The sequence below is a fragment of the Sceloporus occidentalis genome, unplaced genomic scaffold, assembly GCF_023333645.1.
Source record: "Sceloporus occidentalis isolate IW3139 unplaced genomic scaffold, rSceOcc1.0.p SCAF_12, whole genome shotgun sequence".
NCBI classification, from domain to species: Eukaryota; Metazoa; Chordata; class Lepidosauria; order Squamata; family Phrynosomatidae; genus Sceloporus; species Sceloporus occidentalis.
The window spans coordinates 9,992,501-10,018,481 of NW_028316992.1; the positions used below are offsets into that span (position 1 = coordinate 9,992,501).

Sequence of the window (25,981 nt, forward strand, 5' to 3'; positions counted from 1 at the left end):
TTCCAGTCAGTGTCAAAGATGCTACAAGATCCCTTTGTAGTGAATAGAAAGCTATGGAGAGATGACTGGAGAAAAGTGTGTATGGATTGGCTCAGTTGTTTAGGATCTTGGGCTCTGGTTACTGAAAAGGTTGTTACATGTTGAGTCTCCCTTCTCTGAAATGCTAGGGACCAGAAGTGTTTGGGATTTCAGAGGTTTTTTGGGAATATTTGCATGTATGTAATGAGGTATCTTGGAGATGGGACCCAAGTCTCAACATGAAATTTATTTATGTTTTATATACACCTTATACACATAGTCTGAAGGTAATTTTATACACAATATTTTAAATAATTTTACATGTGAAACTATGGCCCAAACCGCGCAACTCCCCCGCGCTGCAAAAAAGGAGTGCAGAAATCACACTCCTTCCGGCAACCCGGAAGAGCCACCGCAAGTGCGAAAGTGCGCACTCGTGACGGCTCTTCCGGGTTTAGATGTCTGGACGCTGCGCGTCTGTTACGTCAAGATGGTGGTGCCCGTCTGTATAGGGCGCCGCCATCTTGCCGTAAGGAATACGTGCGAGGGGCAAGGCGCGTCCGGAAGCGCTGCCCCTCGCGCGTATTCCTGGCGCAACGACGGCGCCGCTTAGGCCCGTCTGTAAGGCGCCTATGTTTGTGTACACTGAACCATCAGAAAACAATGGTGTCAATATCGGAGCCACCCGTGTGAACAATTTTGGAATATTTCAGAATTCCTTTAGTTCTTTCCCACCTTCTCCAGCTAAAAATCTGCTTCCTCTTAACAGCTTTACTGCTTTCATCTGTGCAGTTTCAGAAGCCTAGTGTTTAACGTGTACATTGCCTTTTTGTTTCTCATCATTCACTCTCTTTTAAGGAATGCCCAGACAATCTGGAACATAATGAAAGGAGGTATAAGAAAAGAACCACTTTTCCCAATGAAGAAGAAGTTACAAAATAAAAAATAAAAATTTACTTTTATTTACTGGAATTTCACATATAGCCTCAATCCACAGAGTAAAACAAATACCACTGAAAATGTATACATTTTCTCAATTGCTCCCAAAAGGTACTAACGTGAACAAAAGGTAGATGTAATTTACCAGTAGATCACTCAGTTTTTAAAATAGTTAATTGGGTGACTAACGTATTGTGTGCCTTCAAGTAGTTTCAGACTTACGGTGACCCTATCACTGGTTTTAATGGCCTGATTTGTTCAAGGTGGTTTGCCATTGCTTTCCTCTGAGGTTGAGAGAATGTGACTTGCCCAAGGTCACCCAGTGAGTTTCCATGGCTGAATAGGGATTTCAACCCTGTTCTCCAGAGTTGTAGTCCAATGCTCAAACCACTATATCATGTTGGTTTTTCAGATGACCAGCAGGCTTGCCATATTCCAGTTCCTCACATCTCATATAATTTACATGTTATGTAGTTCTCTGTTTGTATCCATGGGGGAATCTGTTCCAGACACAGACACACACACACACACACACACCATGGATAACAAAAAACATGGGTTTGCCGTCCGCGGTTGGCAAGCCTATAGATAAGAAGAGCCCACTGTACGTCTTGCATAATTATTCCAATTATATACACATGTAGGTTTCCCTTATGCATGCCGATGGCTTTTCGAGTACTGCGGAGGTTGGTCCTTCTTCCATCTGCAGCACCCAGAGCTCCCCTCGGTTTAATGAAAATCCCCTGAAGAAGCTTCACACAACTGTTCCATGCTCAATGGACAGCAGGCAGGCTTGGAGGTATATGCGATTACCTCCCTGTAGCCAGATGACAAATGACATCAGAACTGAGATCTGCCAGGGTCTTCCAGGGGTCTTAGGGCGACTACAGTCATTTTGTACCTGACAATGGGAACATAGCCAGACCCTTTTCCGAGCCTGCTTGCTCACCGCAACGCATGGAATGGAAGGAGGTTATGTGGCTCATTGTGGTCTAGGTCCTCATGGATATTTACACCACATGGATATGAGCGTAGGATTGAGGCCAAGATTAACTTTCTTTGACCTATTTAGATGTTCCACACAATGTATATGCTAAGCAGCTCTCCTGTGCTAGGATATCAGTATTTATACCGAATTACTACTGTATTTGTTAATGCCATCTGGGTTAATGATAAATATTTTGTACTAGTTGCTTTTTGTCTTACTAATTGCATCTTCACATCCCAACATGTATGTAAACATCTGCCAGATGAGGCAACACTCCATGGAACATCACTCCCTCATGATGCCTCACACTGCTTGTGTTGCTCACACACTCCCTTGCACCCTGCAAAAGCTCATGCCAAATAAAACTTGTTAGTTTTTAGGGGTACATTGGATAGAAAAGGGCAGATACTATGACTTTGGAGACCAGGGTTTGATTCCCAGCTCAGCCATGAAACGTACTCAGTGGCCTGTGTGGCAAGTCACATGCTCTCAAAATCTCAGGTGATAGCAATGGCACAGCTCCTCTGAACAAATCTTGCCAAGAAAACCCTATGATAGGGTTTGTTACAAGTCAGAAACAACTTGAAGGCAACCAACAAGCACAGCAACATGTGAATAAACAGTTCAGATGTCCCATACCATAGTGCCAAGACAAATACATGTGCAGTTAGTCCTTCAAAAAAGACTTTAACTGTTCTTTATCGTCATTTAATCCATTTCTTTAAAATCTTAAGGTTCACAATAGGCATCTCCCTTAATAAGTGTCTATCCCCTTCTCTTGTCAGCACCATCTTTCATCAGAGTAGCATTATGAAATGGCCACCTGAGATAGCAGAGCATCTGCAGCAATGAATTGCATGATTCCCCTCCTCCTGGAGGATGTCTTCTAGTGCTATCTTGCCTCCTTTGATGCTCCTAAATTGCACTCTCCATTCTTTTCCCTCCCTGAACTCACTTTATGTTTCTGCTGTGCTCCCATCTTGCTCTTTGCATCCTGTTGCTGTATCCCATCTGTTTCTCCTTCCACAGTTCTCTCCTGTGTGGTCACAGTGCCTCTATCACATGCTTTTTGCACTTTACCATTTCTTCTTTTAGCATCTTCCATGCATGCATGTGAAAGTTGGACAGTGAAGGAAACAGATCGGAAAAGAATAAACATATTTGAAATGTGATGCTGGAGAAGAATGCTGAGGATACCATGGACAGCTAAAAAAGACAAATAAAATGATCCTTGAACAGATCAAACCAGAACCCCCCTCCCCCTGGAAGCCAAGGTGATGAAATTGAGGCTGTTGTATTTTGGCCACATCATGAGAAGGTGTGATTCACTTGAAAAGACATTAATGCTTGAAAAGGTAGAGGACAGTATAAAGAGAGGTAGACCACATACCAGATGGATAGACTCAATCAGGGAGGTCCCAGACATGAGGATTTGGAGCAGATTAGTGGAGGGTAGGGGAGCTTGGAGATGTATTAGCCATAGGGTTACTATAAGTCGGGCGGACTGAAGGACAGTTAACAACAAAACAACAAAGCTCCCTCCCTCTCTTCTTTCTTGCACCTTGCGTCACTCTCTTCCTTTATGCATGCTTCCTTGTCTCCTGCCATTGCAATGCCTTTGATATTTCATTGCTTAGTACTGGTTACTTTCCCTTCTCTCGCAATCCCTTCCTTGCACTGTTCCTTCCTTCTTACTGTTTGCGTTGTTCACCCTTCCTTCCTACTCTTTCTCTCATCTCAATGTCACACAGCGACTCTCTTGCTTGCTTCTTGCACTTTGCCACTTGTAGAAGCTGACTTGGTTCTTGCAAAAGGATTGTGCAGAAGAGTATCTGTACGTTTTGCCCCATATCTTGAGTCTTGCAAGAGCTAAGGACTTGCTTTAAAAAAAGAAAAGAAAAAGAAAGCTTGGAATCTGGCCCAGATGATGGTCTAGACAGGCATTGGGTTGGCTGCATAGAATCTGAGTAAAACCTAACTAGGCTGGGCCTTTCATTCTGTCAGTATGTGGTTTTGAATTTCCTGGCTCAGACATTTCTACAACTTTGATTTGAAGTGGCCCCCTGAAGAAGACCTAAACAGCATTCACAGGCCAAAACATGTCAGTTTTAAAGCAAACCGAGATGATATTTTAAGCATTGTGAGGCATATATCCTTTATTTCATAGATGTTATTAGATGCTCTCCAAAGTATGTTTCTCCCCATCCTCCATCTAGGGTTATGCCAACCCTAATGACCAAGAACAATTTTACTGCTGATAACAGGGCAGGCCATATTCTTTCACTTGCTTCCAATTTGTTTTTAGGACATCCCCTAAAGAGAGATGGTTGCTTTTTTAAAATGAGAGTTAAAGTACAGTACTTATATTGACCCACGGATAGGTCAACTCAGGTTTTCAGGGTTTTTAAATCAATTTTTGGACCTAAATTTCTAGACTTATACATGAGTACGGTATATACAGTATAACAAAGATTTTTTACTGTATGTGGAATGAGAAATACTAGATGTCCAAGCTTGGGTCAGAAAAGGATGAGGTGCAAGGGATCCTATTGCAAATATTTGTTCAATAATGGAGTGTAGCAAAGAATTTCAGAAGAAAATTAACTTGTGCTTTATAGATTTTGGTAGTGCCTTTTATTGTATAGATCATGAGAAACTATGGCTAGCTCAAGAAGAAATGGGTGTGCCACAACATTTGTCTGTTGCATAACCTACACTCAAGACAAGAGGCTACTGTCAGGACACAACAGGAGAAACAGAAGAGTTTCCAGTTAGTAAGAGGATCAGGCAAGACTGTATTTTATCACCCTGTTTTATATATATGCGGAAATACCAAATGTAAAGCTGAATTAGCTGTAGGAAAAGAGGAAGGCTGCATTACAAGTGGATACATTCAATCCACATCCTTGGTTTATAGGACCCGAGCAGGGGTGTTAGTGCAATGGTGCCTTGGAGGTCTCTTATTTGGAGGGTTGGCATAAGTTGAAACCGACTCAATGGCAGTTAACACAAGAACAACAAAACGACTTATGTCTCTAAGGGAACCAACATTGCATTTTCCAGTTTTTTAAAAGAAATTTCCATCCCCTCATGGCTTCAAAATTTTGAGAAATTTTACATCTCTAGTTTTGTTAGGTTGTAGTTTGGGTCCAGACCATAATTGAGAATAATGTACTGGAAAACAGTGGTGCTGGATTTCACTGGCAAATCAGGGTAGACTGCATCTACTAGAATGCTGCCTTGTCGATGATGACTCTTTCTGTGGAAGTCATAAGGGACTACTATCTGATAATCCATTCTCAATTGTTTTTTAAAATAATAGTTTTTCAAGATATAGTAGATTAAAACAAGTGTTAAACTTGGAGCTTCAGATGAGCTTTACATCATTTCTTGTTTGGTAATGCTGGTGGGACATAGATTTGACATACATCTGTCTTGGTGGGACGTTTGAAAGAAAGGGGACTTACAGAAGAAGGTCTTTTTGGCTGGTGAGGAACAATAGCTGTGTCAATCTGCTATTTATGCTTTTCTTTGGATATTTTATTTGTTTATTTTATTAGATTTATCCACCATTATACCCTCTACCTACCAGGTATCTGGCATGATTCAAGATACAAATCTTAAAACATCACATTGGACATAGGAACCATACAAAAATACAACAAACGCATTATTAGAATTCTTGTTGAAGCTAATACTAAGAAAATATTATGTAATGCTGAGAGTTTAATGGAATGAAATAATTTTTACTCCATGGCTGAAACAAAATAAGAAAGGGGAAGTCTCGACTTTCTTGGGAGGGAGTTCCACAATTAGGGCATTGCTAGTCATTACCAATAAAGTTTTGTTTCAAATTCCCTCAAATGCACCCTTTCTAAAACAAATAACAGGGCATGACGATAGGAAATGTCAGACAGATTCATATTATAGATTATATAGAAAAAGGTAATCCTTCAGACATTCTTGGCCCAAACCATTTATTTTTGTTTCGATAATATTTATTGTTTGAATAATATTACTAGCAAAAGAGAAATATATAACATGTGTTTGGTAAGCTTCTTCCAGTTAAATAACACTTGTAATCTATTAGCAAAGAAGGGTTTTGTATTTACAGAGGGTCCTTGGTATCTGCTGCAGTTTCCAGCACTCCCCATGAATTCCAAAATCCATGGCTGTTCAAGTCCCATTAATTATAATGGCATTGCTAAATGGTATCCTTTATATAAAATAGCAAATCAGGGTTTGCTTTTTGGGATTTATATATTTTTGCAATATTTTCAAGCTGTGAATAGTTGAATCTATGGCTAAGGAATCTGTAGATAAGGCGGGTGGACTGATATTTTTATTTTGTTTTGGTTATTTTCTGTCTAAAAAACATAAAAAGAAATATGGTGGATCTAGCCAGCCTAGTACGCCTGGAACTTGTTAAGTAGAAGATGAAAGTTATGGTGGCATTGTGTCTCATAATCCGGAAGTTCACTTTAGGTATTATGGCTGATAGTCAATAGGTAATTTACTAGCGGAGGGATGTGACTGTCTTTTAATGGTGACAAAGCTGGTTGCACAGTCCTTGTGTGTTCTAATGAGAGCGGAGAAGAGGCTAGTCAGAAATGCTTTGTAGTTTTATCTGTTTTCATCCTCATCATTTCATAATTGCCTTTGATACAAAGCTGTGTTACAGGGATAATGATTGCACCTTGATGTGCACTCTATCCAGGAAGGGACATAATAGATAAGCAGTGAAGTCTTTGACTGGGAGCAGCTCAGCAAACATTTCACTTCATTTGAACTGCATTTAACCAGATTACAGCTGCTTCATTAGTTTTGCCTTAATGCTTCAATGTGCCCAATAATAGTCAAATACTGTTCAGTCATCTGGTGAGCAGATACAGACTTAATGCATTTTCATTAGATGATGAAAGGTGTTTTGTAACTATTCTTATTGTTAGTCTGTGCTCTTGAGGGAGACGTGAATCAGGCTAGCAAAGGCATTTGGGCATGCTATGTTTTGGCCCTTTCTCTGACAAGCTAGCAGGGATATCCTGACTTGAAATAACAACTGAAGCAAAAACTATATCCTTGCCTGCCAAGTGTGAAATAAGTGTTAGAGATCAAACACAGCATTGAAAATATTGATTCTTATTGTTAACTTTGCCAGCTTTCCCATTTCATTGTGCTGGACATTGCTGATTTAGCTTGTCCAAGGACATTTAATCACTGGAGCACAGTTTTCCATTTTGCAGTTGACATGGTGCTTGTTTTCTTTATCCACATGTACTTTCAATGCCATGGTATTTCTTCCATGTAAGAAATTAATAAATTATTCTTAAGGTATGACTGAACAAATAAATGAATTTTTGAGATATGAGGACAACTGGTTGTGTGAACACCTTGCACTGTCATCCTACAATGGCAGCAATATGGGTGAGAAAACTTTGACTCTCCAGGTGTTCACCCAGAAACCCCATCCATCATGGTCAATGTTTAGGAATTCAAGAGTTATAATCCAAAACATCTGGAGGGCAAGATTCATTGCCACTGTCCAGGAAATACTTCATGTATTTAAACATAAACTGCATTTCATACCTCTGTGTATTATATCTGTATTGTAACTCTGCTAATGTTTATACATTAGCAGCACAAGGATATTACAGAAAGTCAACACACGGAATTTAACATGTGATTTTTTCCCAATGCAGCAAACTTTGGCAGAGCTAGAAGTTCTTTGTAAACAGCTCTATGAAGGGACAGATTTAGCACAGCGAATACAAGCAGAAAAGGTGCTCTTGGAGCTTATCAACAGTCCTGACTGTCTCAGTCAATGCCAACTTTTACTTGAGCAAGGAACAGTAAGTACTTTAAATTTTGTGTATCTAAACACATATTTATTATACTTGTTCACAAATGTCCCCATTCCAGGATTACCGTGCATTGTTAAGGTACATTTGACAATCATTTTTGTCTTCCTTATATGTTCCTGTTTTTTCTTAAATAGCATTTTTAAGATTTGAAAGTAGTAATAGTCTGAGAACATTCTCAGAATAGGAATGAGGTCCCCTAATAACTTGATAAAACAGAACCACAGAACATACCATATATACTTGGCTATGTGTCGATCTTATTTGTAAGTTGAGGGCAAGTTTTATAGCCAAAATTATGGATTTTGATATGATCCATGGATAAGTCGAGGGTAAAACTTAAGGACATGTAACAAGGGATATAAAATACAAAACAACGGCACTTTACAGATGGGCCCTATGGGGCGCCGTCATTACATGCGAGGGGTGGCACTTCGTGACACCTCTCGCACCTCGCACAGGACAAGGGCGTCAAAATGGTGGCGCCCTGTACACACAGGCACTGCCATTTTGATGTGACGGATGCCTAGTGTCCAGACGTCCCAGCGTCATTGTGATGTCGTGAGTGGCCATTGGTGTACTGCGGCATCACAACCGCGCTGCAGAAAGAACCCGCTTTTTGCGGGTTCTTTTTGCTGCGCGAGGGAGCTGCGCGGTTTGTCTGCTACAGCTCCCTCACGCAGCAAACCAGGGCTCCGGGAGACCGTCCTTTTTGGATGGTCTGTATCCTGCCAAAGAAAAATGATGCAAAAGAACACCACCATTTCCCCACCCAGGCTTTTAAAAAGGCCAGAAGCATAGCAGCAATGGAGGGAGCAGAGAGAGCTGGTGCTACTTTTAGGTTGTCCCAGGATGGACTAAGCTCTCACCATTCACTATTCAAAGAAGGGGATAGTTTCTATTTTGATAAGAGTTATAAGTGATAAGATGTACACTGACCTGTGGATAAGTCGACCCAGATTTTTTGGGTTTATTTTTTTTACTCAATTTTTTAGAGTTATACTTGAGTACATACAGTAATCTCTATTCTTTTGGGTGTGCTGCTTGTTTGGATTTCTAACTTTCAAATGAGAGATGAAGAACAAACCTGCCCTGTTAAAGATGAGCAGAAGCATTAATACCGTAGTAGGGCATGATCAGTGTGTCATATTTATGTGTACAAAAAGAGTTCATTCTGCTAAGCATTTCACATGATTACAGTTTGGTTTTATGAATGAAACATTTCACTTCTTCGGATGAAATGCTAGATTAATTCTGTATATGAAATATTTCAGTCTAAATTATGTCTACCAGATTAGATTTGTGCCTTTAAGATGAGCATCTCTCTTTTTGCTTAAGGACATGGAAAGAGCTCTGTGCATCTATAGAGCCTTTTCACCTTTGCAGAGTTTTATTATTTGGTAGCAATATTTTCAAAATTCAGTATATGGGTTAAGGTAAAACTGAGCCTTTCTGCCATTTTGAGTGTTGCTAATCCAGAAATGATGGCAGTAACCTTTGCTGAAGGTTTTTAGACAGGCGGGATGACCATTTCAGGGGTAAGCATGTGCTGTGTAAATTATTTATTCCGATAAAGGAGAATGAATACTTTATTAAATTTTCTCTCCATTGCCAAACATCTTTCAAACCTATGCAATTTCAAAGCGGTCTTGCAGGGAGAGAAAGTTTCCAGCGATGAGGTGGATGGCAGGAACCGAGCAAGGACCAAGGAAGCTATAGACATCTATAGTTGGCATGGCTCCCCCACATGTCTTGTGGGACAGGGGCGGAGTAGCCGAGCAAGGATGATCTGATGGCTGACTCAAGACAATACAAATGACCTTGTGCACCAACTATCAGGGCACTACCCATATCAGTTCCCCTTGCTGGATGGTCCCCTCCCACCTTGGGATAGGAAGTCTGGGTTATGAAGTAGGAAATAGTTAAGTCTATTCAAGGGGCAGTGGGGTGTGTGTGTGGAGACAAAGGGGCTTAAGGAGAATTTTCCTCATCAGGGTCATATAATTGAGAAGCGCCTTTCTCTTTTTGTTCTTCTTGAGTCTTTGAATATTCTTTCCATTCCTGGTCAGTCATGCTGTAGATGTGGATTTTTGTATTGACAGGGAGTTGGGCTGGATGACTTGTGGTATTGTCAACTGTGCAGTTTGATGGACTCTAAAATAATAATAATAATAATAATAATAATAATCTTTTTCTTTTTCTTCTTCTTCTTCTTCTTCTTCATTTATATCCCACCTTTTCTCAAAACTGGGTCTCAAGGCAGCTTACAAATTAAAATGATTATGGTATAGCTAAAACACAAACAAAATCAGCATTAAAATAAAATCAAGCTATTAATATTAAAAAAAGTAAAACAGATAATTAAAAATAATACTTAGCAGTTTAAAAATACAATTACATCACAGCAGTGCCTGCTTAAAGCCATTTCTTTAAAAATCTTCAGTTCTAAATGACTTTTTAGATTAAAAAAAGCATTTGTTTGGTAACAGGACAGCTAGTTGGGGGCCATATTGAAATTCTTTGGAAGGGCCTAGGAGCAACCACTGAGAAGGTCCTGTCTCTCACCTGCTGTGCCTATGAAGATGGTGGAACTGAGAGAAGACCTCTCTAGGATTTCAGGGCCTAGGCAGGCTCTTACAAGGAGATGCACTCTGTCAGATTGTCTGGATCTAAGCCATGCAGGGCTTTGTAAATCATAACAAGAACTTTGAATTGTTCCCAGAATCCGACAGTGGAGCTATGTTAGCAGAGAAGTTGTATGGCCTCTCTAACCAGTCCCAATTAATTGTCCAGCTGCAGCTCTTTGTACCAACTGACATTTCCAAACAGTATTCAAAAGCAGTCCCATGTAGAGTTCATTACATTGATCCAAACAGGATGTAATTAAGGCTTGTATCACTGACTAGATCAGGTGTCTCCAGGAATGAGAACAGCAGACATAATAATTTTAACTTTGCAAAAGCACTTTTCCCTATTGCAGGAACCTGGGCCTCCAGGTTCAAGTCTGAATAGCATAGGTGATAAAATAGCACCACGAGGGACAAAGGTCAGCAACCAAGAAATTGAACAGAAATACCCTGGTACTGCCCTGGGGGTTTACTCTAGGAAGTAATAGAGCCACTGTGAAATTGCTTCCAAGTCCTTCCAAGCAAGGTGGCCCAGAAGGATACCATGGTCAATGGTAGCCACTGAGAGATTCTATAAAACCATCAGAGACAGATTCCCTCTGTCCAGTTTTCAGCATATATCATATACCTATGGCAACCAAAATAATATCTATCCTGTAACCTGTGATCAAATAGATACAGATCAGGACAATCTGTTTCATCCAGGTATCCCTCATCTGGATCACATGCTCTAATACTTTGCCCCAAAACTGAAGATTGAACACTGGTTGATAAATATCTGTTATGGGGGGGATTCAGAAAAGGATTTTTCAACAGAAGCCATAGAACCACATGTTTGAACCCAATCCTCTCTAGTCTATTTAAGATGTCAAAAAGGCAAAGGGTCTGGAACACTTCTCTAAGGAGCCTGTTGACATCTTCAGGCTGTACAAATTGAAAATTATCCATTATTATTGGACAAGCAGGGCCAAAGTTGTGTTCATTGACTATATTATTTAGGTCAGAGCAGGTCTGAATTATTTTATCCGCAAAGTGCTGTGTAAATTCTTCACAGCAGATTGTCAAGTGGTCTATGCTCTCTTCTTGTGGACCTGAATGTAATAGACCTCTGATCACTTGAAAAAGCCCTGCTGGACAGCTCCTTGCAGACACAGTCTTGGCAGAAAAGAATAATTTCTTTGCTGTCCACACTGCCACTCAGAAGGCCTTCAGATAGAATTTAGCTCATGTTTGGTCAGACATGCTCTCAGTCTTCTACCATAATTCTCTAGTCTCTTTTTCACTTGCTTCATCACTACCATCTTTCCTGGAAAATCCGAAGGATGAGTTGTCTCCATTCCACCAAAGGGGAGGTTCAGGAGTGATCACGTTTAGTGCCCTGGTCACCTCCATTTCAGAGATAAAACATAACGTCAACAGAATTACCTGCTGAGGCAAATTATCAGGAAGCCATCTGCTTCCTTCTGGACATGAGTACGATTTTAGATGTTCAAAAAGTAATGTGGACCTAGATTGGATTTCAGGTAAAGGATTTGGTTTGTCTCAGCTGTTGCCAAACAAAATTGGTTGGGATACAGTTTGGCACCTTCTGTTGTTGGAGATTAATTCCTGTGCTGGCCAATGTGTTTTCTCTCTAACTCACCTGGATTTTACTGAGTTTCACCTGTTTACTTTAGTGTGCATAGTTCCAAGATGGATCTGTTTTTTTAAGTTTGCCTTTATCAAAATAAAAGAAATACGAGACACCAGTATATTCTAAGATGTAATTTGGAATTAATGAAGAGATTCCAAAAAAAGTGCCTCATTAATTGTAGAAGCCAAGATCTAATTGAGAATTCATCTTGTGCTGGATACTGATACAATCCTAAAGTCATAAATCATTCCATGCTGAGGAATTTTTGATACCCATTCGGGTATTTGAACTGAGAAAAAGAACTGATGTTCAGAATTTGAAGTACAAACTTGAATTCAGATATAAATCTGGTGTGGTATTTATTTGCCTGATGAATTATAAGAAAGCAGCAGTGTTTGTGATTATGTATTATTTTAGAACCAGCTGGATTCAGTTTGCTTTTCGTGTCATTATTTTGTTCTTTTGCAAGCATACCAGTGTGTTAGCACTAATTGGTATAGTCGGATGTCTGTTGATGCCCACAGACTGGACAATGGACTGTCTGCCAGAGCTGCTGCTTCACAGCATTAGACGAGACAGCTCTCTCCCAGTCTATCCTCTTAGCTCTGTTAGTACCTGTGGGCCTGAGAAGATCATGACAAGGCCCCAAATTCTATAAAGCATGGAAAATAATGTAATATTTTTGATATAAATACAGATACAGCATTAATCTCAATCTTATGTTGTGGCAAAACCACTATTACCCTGCATTACATTAGTGAATATTTATATGCTAGTATGTATATACTATTGCGGTGTCCTAGGAAAGTGGTGGACACACCCAATCTATGAAGAAAAATGGGAGGTGACTTTTTCCTTCAGAATCACCAAAAGTACCAATCAGCCTTTGTGAGTGTGTGTGGATGCTTATTGGCCATTTCATTTATATTTTTAAAAGCCTCTGCAGGGTCCCCCCAAAAGGAAGTGCATGCCCACTCACTTCCTGTTTTGAAATAAATGTTCAGACTTAAAAAAGGCAAGCCGTCCCTGATTACATTTGCAGGAAAATGATCAATAGCACCCTTAGAAGTCTTTAGGGGAATGCTTTTCACCATATGATGATAATATTTTCCTATTTGCCCCCCCTCTCCCCCATCTATTCTGGGATTGGTATGGGGAGTACAAGGATCAGTGTGGGCAAATGCACAAACTGCCTTGGAAGCTGTATTCAGCCTTGAGCCACACTTTCTCCACCTCTGTCCTAAGAAGAACAGTTGTTTACTGATTTGTAAATCATATCAGAGAGCATTTATGTCAAATAAGTAGTACAGTTTACTGACAGCAAGGAGTTAAAAAGGAATGTTTCTTTTGCAAAGTTATATTTTGGATGATATCTAAACAGTTCTGAAATGTTTACACCTGTTTGAATTGTGTGTAAATTTTTTTGTAGACATCGTATGCACAACTTTTAGCAGCAACATGCCTCTCTAAACTGGTGTGCAAAACAACCCCTTTACCTGTTCAACAAAGAATGGACATTAGTAAGTATTATTTATGCATTTTGTCTCTTTTTTCCCTTCTGGTTATTTGAATTTTCAGATGACTCTAGTGTTTAATCTGTGGTCAGGATAATTAATTGTAATGGGTTGCTTCTGAATTCTTTGAACTTTAAATTCATTATGGCAAAATAATTGGGTGTTTGTATAAAAGTAAAAAAACAAACAAACACAAGTATCTATGCCTAGATAAGTAATGGTAAACATGTTTATTTTGTGATTGAGCAACTGTATCTGAATTTAATACATGTGAGACGTACTTGTTCATATTTAAAGGGGTTTCAAACATAGGGCGTTAACTCATATATTACTAACACATGTACTAATTTGTTTTTAATTTGCATTATGTTGAAGAGATTAGTTGCACACTAGACTATGTAAAATGGATTTCTGTTTGCTCCTTTTGTGGTTCATGCTCTTGTTAAATTCATGGAAGTCTGTCTCTTCAATTTTGTGTTCCATTTGAAACTTTTGTCCCTCTCCTGGGATTTCAGTAAGATACTTGATGTTGTAAATGTTGTTGAGGCTGCATGCCACTTGTTTTTAGTCCTACCCTTAGCCTTAGCATTTGAGGGAAATGCTATACTTTATTGTTTATCTGAAAGTTATTGTCAGAACTCTACCATGTACTTATATGCAAGTTAGTAGATCCATTGTAAACATATGATGGATAATGGAGTGTAACAGGGACTTCTACAGTGTGCCCTTGTTTTACACGGGGGATCCATTTCGGATCCCCCCGTGTAAAACAAAAAACGTGTATGCTCATTATTTGCAATGGGGCACGTGCTTGCGGGCATGCGCGCCAGTGGCGGTGCGCATGCTCCACAGCTGCGCACACTATTGTTTCGTCTGACGCACAGCCCCCCCAACGCAAAATTGTCAATATTCAAGACCCATTGGCTTGAATGGTGGTGCACATCCGGGGGCAACTGCAGGTGTGCGCCACACACGCATGCCCCATTTTGTCCCCCTCTGTTTGCTGCCTGTGAATGGGCGAGGGATATGGACTCCAAGTCTGCGAAAAAGGAGGTATGACTGTACTTTAATTATAAAATAACATTGATTTAAATGTGAGTATTTTTATACAGGAAACTACATACTAAACTATGTTGCATCTCGACCGAAGCTGGCCCTTTTTGTGATCCAAGCTCTTGTTCAGGTTATTGCAAAGATCACAAAGTTGGGATGGTTTGATGTCGAAAAAGACCAGCTCATCTTTAGAGACATTATTGCTGATGTTAAAAAGTTTTTGCAGGTAAGAAAAATTGAAAATGACTTTTTGTTAAATACAGTTGTCCCTCCATATTCGTTAGGGTTAGGGGAACAAGACCCCCGTCAATATGGAAAAACTGCAAATAAGAAAAACACTGTTTTTACCTGAGAGGACACCTCTCTAGGAATTTCTAGGTCCTCCACTGACCATAGAATGGCACTGGAGGAGCTACAAATGGTCTTTCAGTGCAACTTTTAGTTAAAGTTGACCACAGAGTTGCACTGGAGGCCTAGACAGTCCTAGAGAGAATATATTAATGGAATCCGTGAATAATCAAATCCGCAAATATCAAAGCTGCAAATATGGAGGGATGACTGTGTATAAAAAAAGCTAAATAATGATATGATGCAGCATTGCTTAAAAGACAGAAGAACAGATGTTTGCATATCATTAACTTTGAGGTTCAGTTGTGAAACTCCCTCAGAAGTCAATTTAGGCTTGATCTCCTGTTACCTGTCCAAGACTGCACTATTTCATACAGCTGTTTGCCCTTAAAACCAAGGTGTTTTTTCCCCAGATTCTTTAAGATGTTGTTACCTTTTTAAAAAATGTTTTTTAAAAAACGCTGTCTCTTTCCAGAGTGTTTTTACTTGTATTATCTGTTTTTATTTGCTGGATACCACTTCAGAAGCCCTGACATACTGAGAGGCAATAAACAAATAACGTTGGAAATTATCTTGAAAATGAGTATGCAGCTGGATCAAAAATCTGTGCACAGAGTAGCACTTAAAAACAATGGTTTGTAATACAAATAGTGAGAGCCAGTGTGTCGTAGTGGTTTGAGTTTGAGCTGTGGATATTAGGGTTCATTTTCCAGCTTGGCCATGAAACCCACTGGGTGACCTTGGGCAAGTCACCTGCTCTCAACTTCAGGGGGAAGCAATGGCAAACTCCTTTGAACAACTCTTGAAAGGAAAACCCTATGATAGGTATGCTTTAGGGTCACTGGAATCAACTGGAAGGCAAATAACAAGGACAAGTAATTCATCGGCACTAGGAAGTTAAATGGGGCTGCTACAGTTTTCCATAGCAGGTGATGCAAAAATTGGTTGTATCAGTCCAGCTGTGCCATGGTTGCTACTAACTTCAGATAGAGCTATCTTTCAGGATTGGAGCAAAGCAATGATATGTTGTTGTTGTTGTTGTTGTTGTTGTTGTTGTTGTTGTTTGCCTTCAAGTAATTTCTAACTTATGGCTACCTTAAGGTGACACTGAGAGTGTGTGATTCACCCAAGGTCACCCAGTGGGTTTCCATGACTGACCAGGGAATTGAATCCAGAATTGTAGTCCAGTGCTCAAACCATTGCCCCCATGGTGGCTCTCTTAGGACCACTGTTTTTTCAACAAAACATAGAACTAGTAGTCTGGTCAAATTAGAATGTTTTGAATAGCTGATGTCTTTAGAAGGTGAGGTTCTTCTGTTGTAATGCTGGTGAAGTTGAATTCTTCATGAAGAATAGAAATAAGTATTATATTTAGGCAGAATTACCACTCCTTCTGTGCACTGGTAATATGCAGAAAGTGGTACGAGGTTCTCCATTTATGCTAACAAGAAAGCCAGCCTCATGAACAAAGATGGATATGTTGTAGCTCTGCTTTCTCTTGGCAAACCTGGGGAGTGTTCTATGTATGTAGGAGGCTTGTGTGATAAGGAAATGCAGGCAGATTTGGAAGGTTTAGCAAACACACCCAAATGGACTATTTATTTCATTTTATAACATATTCTATCCTGCCTTTCTAACAACTTTGTACTTTTAAGACAGAGATGGCAATCTCAGCAGCATGCAGGTATCAGATTGATTTCTTTCGGTTTTCCCTAAGCAACCAGATCAGACCTCCAGAAAGAGTGATCTGCCCATCCACCTGTAGTGTGCCTGATGGGGAGAAACAGTGAAAAGAGCAAGGGAAAAGGGGATATCAGAAAAGGAAGAAGGATGGAACTTCCCTCTTTTGTCTCTAGCCGCTCCTGCTGCTGTCATGCCTCCCCTCCTCAATTACTCCCAAGAGAATGTAGACTTCAACAGAAAAAAAAAGATTCCTCACCTCTGCTGTGAGCACTGCTCAATGTTACAGCAATGTACAGATGGTGAAGATGCATTTTTTGGTATTACAGTAGTCCTTCCACTTTTGTGGGATTAAGAGAATGAGACCCCTGCAACTATGGGATAACTGTGAATAATTCCACCCCCCACTCAAAGTCAGTTAAAGGGAGGGGTGGGCAGGGGAAGAAAGGCAGGAGCCCATACTCCTTTTTGCCACCCTCCTGTCTCTTTAACTGGCTCTCTGTCCCTTTCCCAGCCTGATCGCTTCTTTCCCCAGGGGGCGATTGGGCAGGGAGAGGGAAGAGGAGCCTCCATCTCTCCAATCCTGTTTCCAGGCTGGATCACTGACTGGGCTGCTCAGCCAGTGATCCAGCTGGGAAAGAGTCCCTGGGGGAAAGGAGGCTCCTCCTCATTTGCCAGCCCCATTGCTCCCTGGACAGTCCAGGGAGCGATGGGGCAAGCAAAGGGTCCTGGGGGGAAGGAGGCTCCTCTTGCCTTTCTCTGTTCCGTTGCCCCCTGGACAGCCCAGGGAGCGATGGGGCAGGGAACAGATCCTGGAGAGATGGAGACTCCTCTTCCCTTTCCTGGCTGGTTGCCTGGCTGGCCAAGAAAAACACAGGAGTTGGCTCCTGGGCTTTTTCTCCTGAGAGGAAAAGCCTGGGAGGGAGAGGGAGGAGGAATGCCTGGCCTAGTGGCCTCGGCCTCGGGAATAATCAAAACCGCGAGTGTCAAGGCCGTGAATGTGGCGGGCCGACTGTATTATTAAAACTAGTTGGTTGGTTTTGCCTGTGGTTTTCCTTTGTGTAGTTTTTATGTCCGAGATTTTCTTGCTCCTATCCTCTTTTATGCAAGAGTTTTAAAAACAGACAAAAAGACAATTTGTTTCAAATTTTGCAAGGCAAGTGGAATAAAGGAGAAAAATACAGGCTCACCTTTCTTTCCAGGGAAATCTCTTTTTTAATTTAGAAAAGGGGAATGTATTTTATCACTGTATCTCAGTTTAGGTAATATTTGCAAGGAGTATGGTTGCCATGGAATCTTTACAAATTTATTTGGAAGTAAATGATTGCAGCAGCTAAAATATTCAAGCCAAGTGGTATGTGTGGTTCCTTTCTTATCTGCCAATTCTTTGACAACCACGACACATAGCATTTTATTGCTTCTGGCAGTCAAAATCTCATACTGCGTGGTTGTGATAGAATTGTGTAGCAAAATGAATAAATGATAGCAATTTAGCTAGTATCACGATACAGCATAAGGGACAGAGTTTGATTAAGACAGAGCTGAGAACCTTTGATACGCCAGATGCCTTTGGACTTCATCTCCCATCAGCCACAGCTGGCATATACAGTAAGTAGATATGCTTACTGTATGGCCATAAGTCTCCCATCCATTAAAGAGCATCCAGTATGCTGATGGTGAAAACCAGTATGATACCACCTGTTGTTAAATTCCATTATGTGATATTGTTACTGTTTTTGCATGAGGTGAACAACCTGATAATTTATTATAGTTACTACCCTTCAGAGTTATTTAGAAAGTTCAGTGTTTTTTTAAAGTCCTGGGTTTATTAAGAATAAACATGAGAAGAATTTTGTGGCTCTTTTGTGGCAGTATTTTTATTAATGCAATTTGATTTTACATTTATTATTAAAATGTTGGCAGTGTACTTCTGTAGTATTTAATTCTTTAATAACAGAAATTCAGGATCAAAACTTTGCTGAACTACTTTCCTTTGTGAAATAAAATCAAGTCATATTTCCAATACCGGGCTGAATTTACCATTTAAAATAGAGAGGTGGATCAACAGTAAATACCAGAATTTGGATTGTCAATCAGTGGGAAGCCATCCAGGTTAAATAAGTATGTGTATTTACCTTGCTTGATAAAGCAAGGAGGCTGCCAGCTTTTCCAGGGTAAGGTAGTGGTGGTTTAGGTGACTCTGGGTGAGGTGGAGTGGAATCAGTGTAAGATAGCCTTTTGTTCTTATAACACCAAAGCTATTCATACTCCAGTATTGCTCATGCATAATTGCTTCCTCCATTAAGTGCTCCCTCACCATACTCCAGCAAGCATACATTTGTACCTGTTTCTGTGAACAGTCCTATGTCTCTTATTTGATATTTTTAACACAGTGTGTGGGGTTGTGGCCCATTTTAAGAGTTGCAATGGGGAGTCGTTTCCTCATCATTTCCCCTATGAGAAAATGAGGTGTTTTCTTGTGGGTCTCTGAATGTGTCTCCTCTTTTTTTGTCTAATTGTATGAGCTTTTCACCTATGCTGCACTTTGTCTCAAAACTGTCAAGTTTTTTGTTTGACAAATGAAAGGGAAATTAATTAAGTAGCTCATTTAATTTGACGGTGTCATCAATAAGGGAGGTGAAATTTGGGTGACAGGGAAGACACAAACTTAACAGATACTGTAGTAATAACATATATACCCCTTTGGAGTTAGGGCATTTGAAGCTACACAACATTCTTTAATAGTGTAAAGGTTAACATCTGCCAGAAATTATTTGGCTTGGTCAGTGTTGCCAGCTGTTTAGGTTTATTTTGCTTGTGTTGTAATGTTGCTAACTTCACATGCAGTGAGAATCATATTTATATGAACAGTCCAATTCTCCTTTTGTCAGAGCTGAGTGCCATTTAAGGATTTTATAACAATTCCTTCTGCAGAGGGGTCATGCTTTCAGCTGTTTTGCCTCCTGTAATTATACAGCTGCATGTAATCTATATGTAGAAAATAGTAGTTGCCAAGAGAGTATTAGAGAAATCCTCTTGATTGATCTTAAATGATTAGAATGCTGGAGTCCCTAATTTTTTAAGAGGCTCTTATTTTTTTCACCCTTCGCTGTATGCATGAAAGGAGCCCTGGTGGCGCAGTGGTTAAATGCCTGTAATGCAGCCACTCACTGAAAACCATAAGGTTGCGAGTTCAATACCAGCAAAAGGGCTCAAGCTCGACTCAGGCTTGCATCCTTCCAAAATCGCTAAAATGAGTACCCAGATTGTTGGGGGCAAATTAGCCTCCAGTTGTAAACCGCTTAGACACTGTGAGTTCAGTATGAAGTGATATATAAGTGAAGCTGTTTGAAATCTGTATAGGTATAACCTCATTTATCATTACCTTTATAGTCATTATTCTATAATATTCTGCTTTTACACTACAGATCTGCTTTTACAGATTACATTCCACATCATTCTTCAGAGTCTTAAATGACTATTGGATAGCCCTTTATTCCCTAATTGTAATATGGGCTCTCGACAGACCGGCCATAAAGGCCGGCATCAGGGCGGAGTGAGGGTGTGGCATCCGCATAATGCACGCCCCAACTCTGCCCCCATGCTGACATGAAACCACACGGCAGGCAGCATCATTGCATTCCTCTGGCGCTGCATCCAGATGACACAGCACCAAAGGAGTGCAGAAAAGCCATGGCACTGGTAGCTGTGGTGCCTTTTCTGTGGTGCAGAAAGGCCAGATCGGGGCCACGTCATGTAGTTGCTGTGGCCCCGATCTGGTGCTTAGGGGTGATCTGTTTAGCCCCAAAGTTTCAGTAGATAAAAGACACCTTTGTGTTTACTTTTGATCTTGGTATCCTTGCTTCTAAAAAGCCCCCCCCCCCCAATTAGCCATATAATAGGCAAGATTAGTCAGATGTAGCTAGCCAAATGTCTGATGTCGTTTTGATGAAAGGCAGCAGATTTAGTGTTTCTGATTCTGCATCTGTCAATCAGAGGAATAATAGTATGGAAACTTAAAGAAACTGACATATTATTATTTTTATATTTATATGCTGAGAACTAAAAAACTAAACTCTTAGGTTGATCAGTTGGAGGTTGAGAGTTTATTTATTTATTATTGTAAAGATAACTTTCAAACATTTATGTTGGAATATAAACACTTGTTTTTACATATTACAGGGAACTGTGGACCACTGCATAATAGGAGTAATTATTCTTTCAGAACTAACTCAGGAGATGAACTTTGTAAGTACTTTTCCTCCTTTCAAAATTATTTTATAATGTTGTCTGTAAATTGTCAGAGTGTGTTGCAATGATGAAGATAGGGAAAAGGCTGTAAATAGATCTGTGCTGTAAAAAGTGAACAAAAAGGAAACCAAAAACCAAAACAGGAATAGTTTATACTAGAATTAGTTATAAGAATCTAAAGAGAATGGTGACAACAAATAACAGTGTCACTTTGCCAAATCAAATGGTCATACTTTTCATGGACTGCGCTGCTTGAGGATACAAATGTGCAGATGTTGTGCACTTTGGTAAATATCAAGGAAGTACTCCCTGCATATAGGGAGATAGCATAATGGGGAGAAAGTCCAGAAAGACTATCTCACCCAGCCAATACTAGCTCTGCTTCCCCTCTCCCAGCTCACTGAGGATCATAAATATTCTTAGTTTTTTGGGGTTTGTCGCCATGTTCTAGAAGATTTTCTTCCTGACGTTTCACCAGCATCTGTGGCTGGCATCTTCAGAGCATTTTCTGAAGATGCCAGCCACAGCTGCTAGTGAAACGTCAGGAAGAAAATCTTCTAGAACATGGCCACACAGCCTGAAAAACCCACTGAAAACTATGAAGCCATGAAAGCCTTCAACTTCACATAAATATTCTTGCTTTTCACAGCTTGACACCTTTAGCTGCAATTCATCACACTGAGGATCGGATTGTAGTAGAACACAGTGAGGTTAATGCTTCTGTTAATGTGAATGGTCTTGTATATGCTTTGAGGTATAATCCAGGGGAGGTAATATTTTGCCAATAATAATTACTACTACTAAGAATATTAATACAGTTTATTTATATTTCTCTTTTTCGCAAGGAATCAAAGCAGAATATAGTCCAGATTTAGTGCAGAAAAGGCTGAAGCACATGACCTGGAGGGAGCAGCCCCTAGTTGCTCCAGCACCAATTCCGCCAGGACTGTGGCAGCCACATGTCCCACTTCCAAAGCAGGCCACTGCCACAGTCTCAGGCAGGCCTCTGGCAGGAGTGGAATTAATCCGCTTCTAAAAGGTCCAGCTCTTGCACTGTAAATGTGGCTTTTGCACAGCTTCCGACTGCTTTGGGGGTGTGCGTCAACTAAACACTACGCCCCCAAAGTGACCGGAAGTTGCTTTATTTGGTCTCTGCTTTTTGAGTCAGTGTGTCTAAACCTAGTTTGTGCAGGGTCAAAAGGATACTGAGGCTATTTTCTAAGCTCCACTCCAATTGGGAAAGCAAGCTACTGGACAAGAAGTCCGCCTGTTGATTGCTTTGCTAGCATTCAGCATGTGAGTGAGGTGATGGAAGAATGTCTCTGTTTTTTTCCAGAGACTAGGGTAACACAGGCATTTTCCATTCAGAGAAAATGGTGCCATTCGCTACAATAAGAAAGGAAGGGTCTGTGATACCTGGTCCTGGAGGCAATTTGGCCCAGGAGACCATTCCTTTCCTGCATAGAGCTTTCACAAGAAAGAATGCCATTTTGTTCCTCATTTGGATTTTTTAAGGCTTGAATTTATACATATGATTGGTAATAGTGTGTAACTTAGCATTTTTTTAATTTTAGTGATCGTCATGTGGAAAAGTAGTGTTGCTGAATCTGGTCTAGGGATGTGCATTCTCAGTAGACAACCTCCTCCTTTTTTACTGATCACCTTCTTTGCCTAGGGAAACTTAGGACAGAGACACAGAGGTTTTTTTTTCTAAGGAGTACAATCTTTCCACTAAGAATGGTGGGAGTTATGCTTATGTACAATTTATATGAGCTGAACCTGCATGATATGGATTAGTGTGATGCCATTATAGATTTATGGGTTAGTATCCTGAGTTTTTAAAAGAATTTTAGATTGTTTTTGCATTCATTATTATTATCATTATTGCATGAAGAATTGTGATCCTTGGTATTCCCCACTTCTTTGTGCCTTCAGATTAACCTAACGTCCCATGCCATCTTTCTTTGAAGGAACTTGCCTCCAGATCTGCCCTCTTGTCACTGCCCTCCTTAGTAAGCAGGTAGACTTCATTTGCTTCAGGTGAAATAACTGCTGTACATAACAACAGAATATTTCAAAGCAGAGTCTTCTGGTATCAGATCTGAGACATTTGGGATGCTGTTCAGTTATGCTTAGGATTCTATCAGTTTGGCTTTCTAAATATTGTGGTTAGGATTCTATTGGTTTGGCTTTCTGGAGGTTTGGCTTTCTGAATGTCTAAAATAATTGGAATTACAATATTGAAGAATAGGAAAGGATCCTAACAGTCACCTAGTCTAGCTCCCTGACAATGGTGAACCTACAGTTAAAGATGGTCATCAAACCTGTTTAAAAATCTCAAAGGAAAATCCATCACCTTCTGATATAATCTGTTTTACTGTTGAAGAGGACCTACCTTCAGGAAGTTCTTCAAATTTAGTTGGAATCTCTTTCCTAGAATTTGAATCCTTTAGTTTGAATCTTACTGTGCCCTTAAACACTTATTTTGCACCATTCGTTTGAAAATTTAGACTATTTGCCCTGAACACTGACACTGAACCCCAGGTAAGTTTTTATGTGTTTAGTGGAAGTTTGATGTAGTACAAAGTGGAGAGAACTAAAGCTAAAAACATGTATAGAATGGACATATAGTGTACAAGTTAAATAATTGGTGCAAGACTGTTGCTGCATAGCACATTTTGTTTACTAGTTCACCTGCAAGAAATGTGTTTTAACAAATCAAAATGAAGGCACACTTCATTTTTCTTGTATCTTTTTTTAGATTGATTATTCTAGGCCTTCTTCAAAACATCGTAAAATAGCTACCTCGTTTCGTGATACAACCTTAAAAGATATTTTGATGCTGGCATGCTCACTGCTGAAAGAGGTAAATCTAAACACTAAACATTTTATATAGGAATGGGTTTTTTTAATACCATCAAAACAGAATTCATTAAAACTTTTTTTAAAAGATGACATGGAAGTGTTTTGCATTTTAGTGTGATTCGTATGCATGTAAATGAGATATTGATTATTTTCATCAATTACAAAGCATAATAGAATAAGGATGAATTAACCTACTAAATATTAGTTGTAGTAGTTATTCTTGGTTTCAGTCTGCTAACTGGAATTTTGCCCCCCCCCTTTCAGATTCTATCTAAGGGTCTAGGAATCAGTGAGGTATCCTTCAGTAATATGGAATGTTCCAGATAGTATGCTTTTTATCAGTTATGTTGTGATTTGTCCACATATTTCTTTTTGTCTACAGTGATTTTTATTCAGATTTTTAGTCTGTTTATAACTGCCTCCAGAGCATCTACCATCACTAAAAGTACAGTTTTCATTTCCCAGAGGCTCTGAGTTTCTTAATCTTTTCCCTTTATTGACCTTTAGTTCTGCTCTGCCAAGATTGGTACATTGGTAATCCAGACCTTCTTTTTCTGAACCACAGTTATGCTTGGCATATCGTGTTCTAATTGTTTGTCAATCTGAATCTTAAAGACTCATAAAATTCTTGCTTCACCATTACCAACATTTTTCTTCTTCATTATCTCTGTGACTCACACAGATCGGGATCTCTGCACATGCACAGTGTGAATTCCGAAGTTTCAAAGCTATAGAATTTGTGTTTGGGTGAAGCCCTTTCCCCTTGGTATATAGAGTGCCCTAGTGCTCAAACCTCAGTTCATTTTCATCCACTGCAATCACCACAAGTAGTTGATTAAGAGCCTCTCTAAGCTTTATCCTTTTGCTTTCGATTTTGCCCTGGACTGTTTATTATAATTACAGTATTCTAGTGTTTGTCCCTGCTCTAAATTTTGGTGTTTTCTGCTTTGTCTTCTTCATTTGATTTGGACTGTTCTGGTTAATGATATCTTCAGCTTCCTTCAAACTATGTTCCTCTTGCCAGGGGATGATCCCAGAAAAGGCTATACATGCTAAGTGCCTTCTTTGTCTTGGGGAAATTCACAATGTAAATGCCTGCTCTCATTGCCACACCTTCACATCCCAGGCTCACTGTAACCGCACTTTCCATCTGAAAGCACTACTCTGGGAACAGGCCCTCCGAGCCCCGACCTCAAAGCACGTGGCCTTTAATGCAGCTTCATCTCTCAGAGGTCTCTGAGCCCTTCAGTCTATGTATCTATTAATTAATTGGCAGTGGAAACTGCCTGCACATCTATATCTTGTCCTTTGGACGGATTTGTGCAGTTTTTTTTAATAATCTTTATTAATTTTTTATATTTTAAAATACAAATATAACAGAATTTAAAAAGTATACAATAGAAATCTCCCTATTGTTTACTAATTTTTCATTATTTTCTGAGTTCACATCCAGTTCCCAGTATCTTATCCACCAAAGTATAAAATTATCATAAATCAAAGTACCAGCTACTTGTCTCATTGTCTCATTGTTTTCCTTACACCTAAACAAAAGCTAATTAGATTCTGTTCCTATTCTTTATACAATTTCCCTTCGTTTATATCTAATCTCTGTTGTCTGTTTATTTTCTTACAGTTATAACAAAGATTTCTTTACATCCCAAACCTTTTGTAAATATTTTGAGAATGGTTTCCATTCTAGTTCCCAATAGTTCGTAGTTTTTTTATTTTCCTAAACCATTATTTTGTCCAATTCTCTTAATTCAATCATTTTATATATCCATTCTTCCTCAGCTGGTATTCTTTCTAGTTTCCAATTTTTTGCCAGTACAAGACGTGCAGCTGTAATTAAATATAATACCATTGTCTAATGTTTTTTTCTCAATTTCTGGATTGAGGGCTGATGTCATGTTTAACAAATAGAAATTGCCTGCACATCTACGTCCTGTCCTTTGGACAGATTTGTGCATTTGTTACTGTCAATGGTACTGACACCGTCTCTATATGTAGAAACAGTTTCTCAGCCCACATTGACCTGAGAGTTGCATGTGGGCTATCCATAAGAAACACAAGAAGAGGAAGAAGGCTAAATTGTCCACTTCACTGTGAGATTTCTCCACTCAACAGAGTCTCCATTGTTTCTCTTTCATTCTCTGAATATTGTCAGTTTGCAATATTGCCAAATATTTCTAATTTCCATTCTGATTCTG

General features: G+C 39.7%; 1 protein-coding gene across 2 annotated transcripts in view; it reads left to right on the forward strand.

The window, feature by feature from the left end:
- Nucleotides 1-25,981, forward strand: part of RANBP17 (RAN binding protein 17) — a 253,220-nt gene that overhangs the window by 2,802 nt on the left and 224,437 nt on the right. The window contains exons 1-6 of one of the 2 annotated variants that reach the window (XM_089477830.1): nt 1,704-1,756; nt 7,645-7,794; nt 13,493-13,583; nt 14,690-14,856; nt 20,841-20,906; nt 23,671-23,775. In XM_089477830.1, the coding sequence (XP_089333956.1) occupies nt 1,727-1,756; nt 7,645-7,794; nt 13,493-13,583; nt 14,690-14,856; nt 20,841-20,906; nt 23,671-23,775 (609 nt within the window). In that variant the 5' untranslated portion in view covers nt 1,704-1,726. Of the gene's footprint in view, nt 1-1,703; nt 1,757-7,644; nt 7,795-13,492; nt 13,584-14,689; nt 14,857-20,840; nt 20,907-23,670; nt 23,776-25,981 lie in introns of those variants that run through there. The other variant, XM_089477831.1, reaches the window with a different exon arrangement.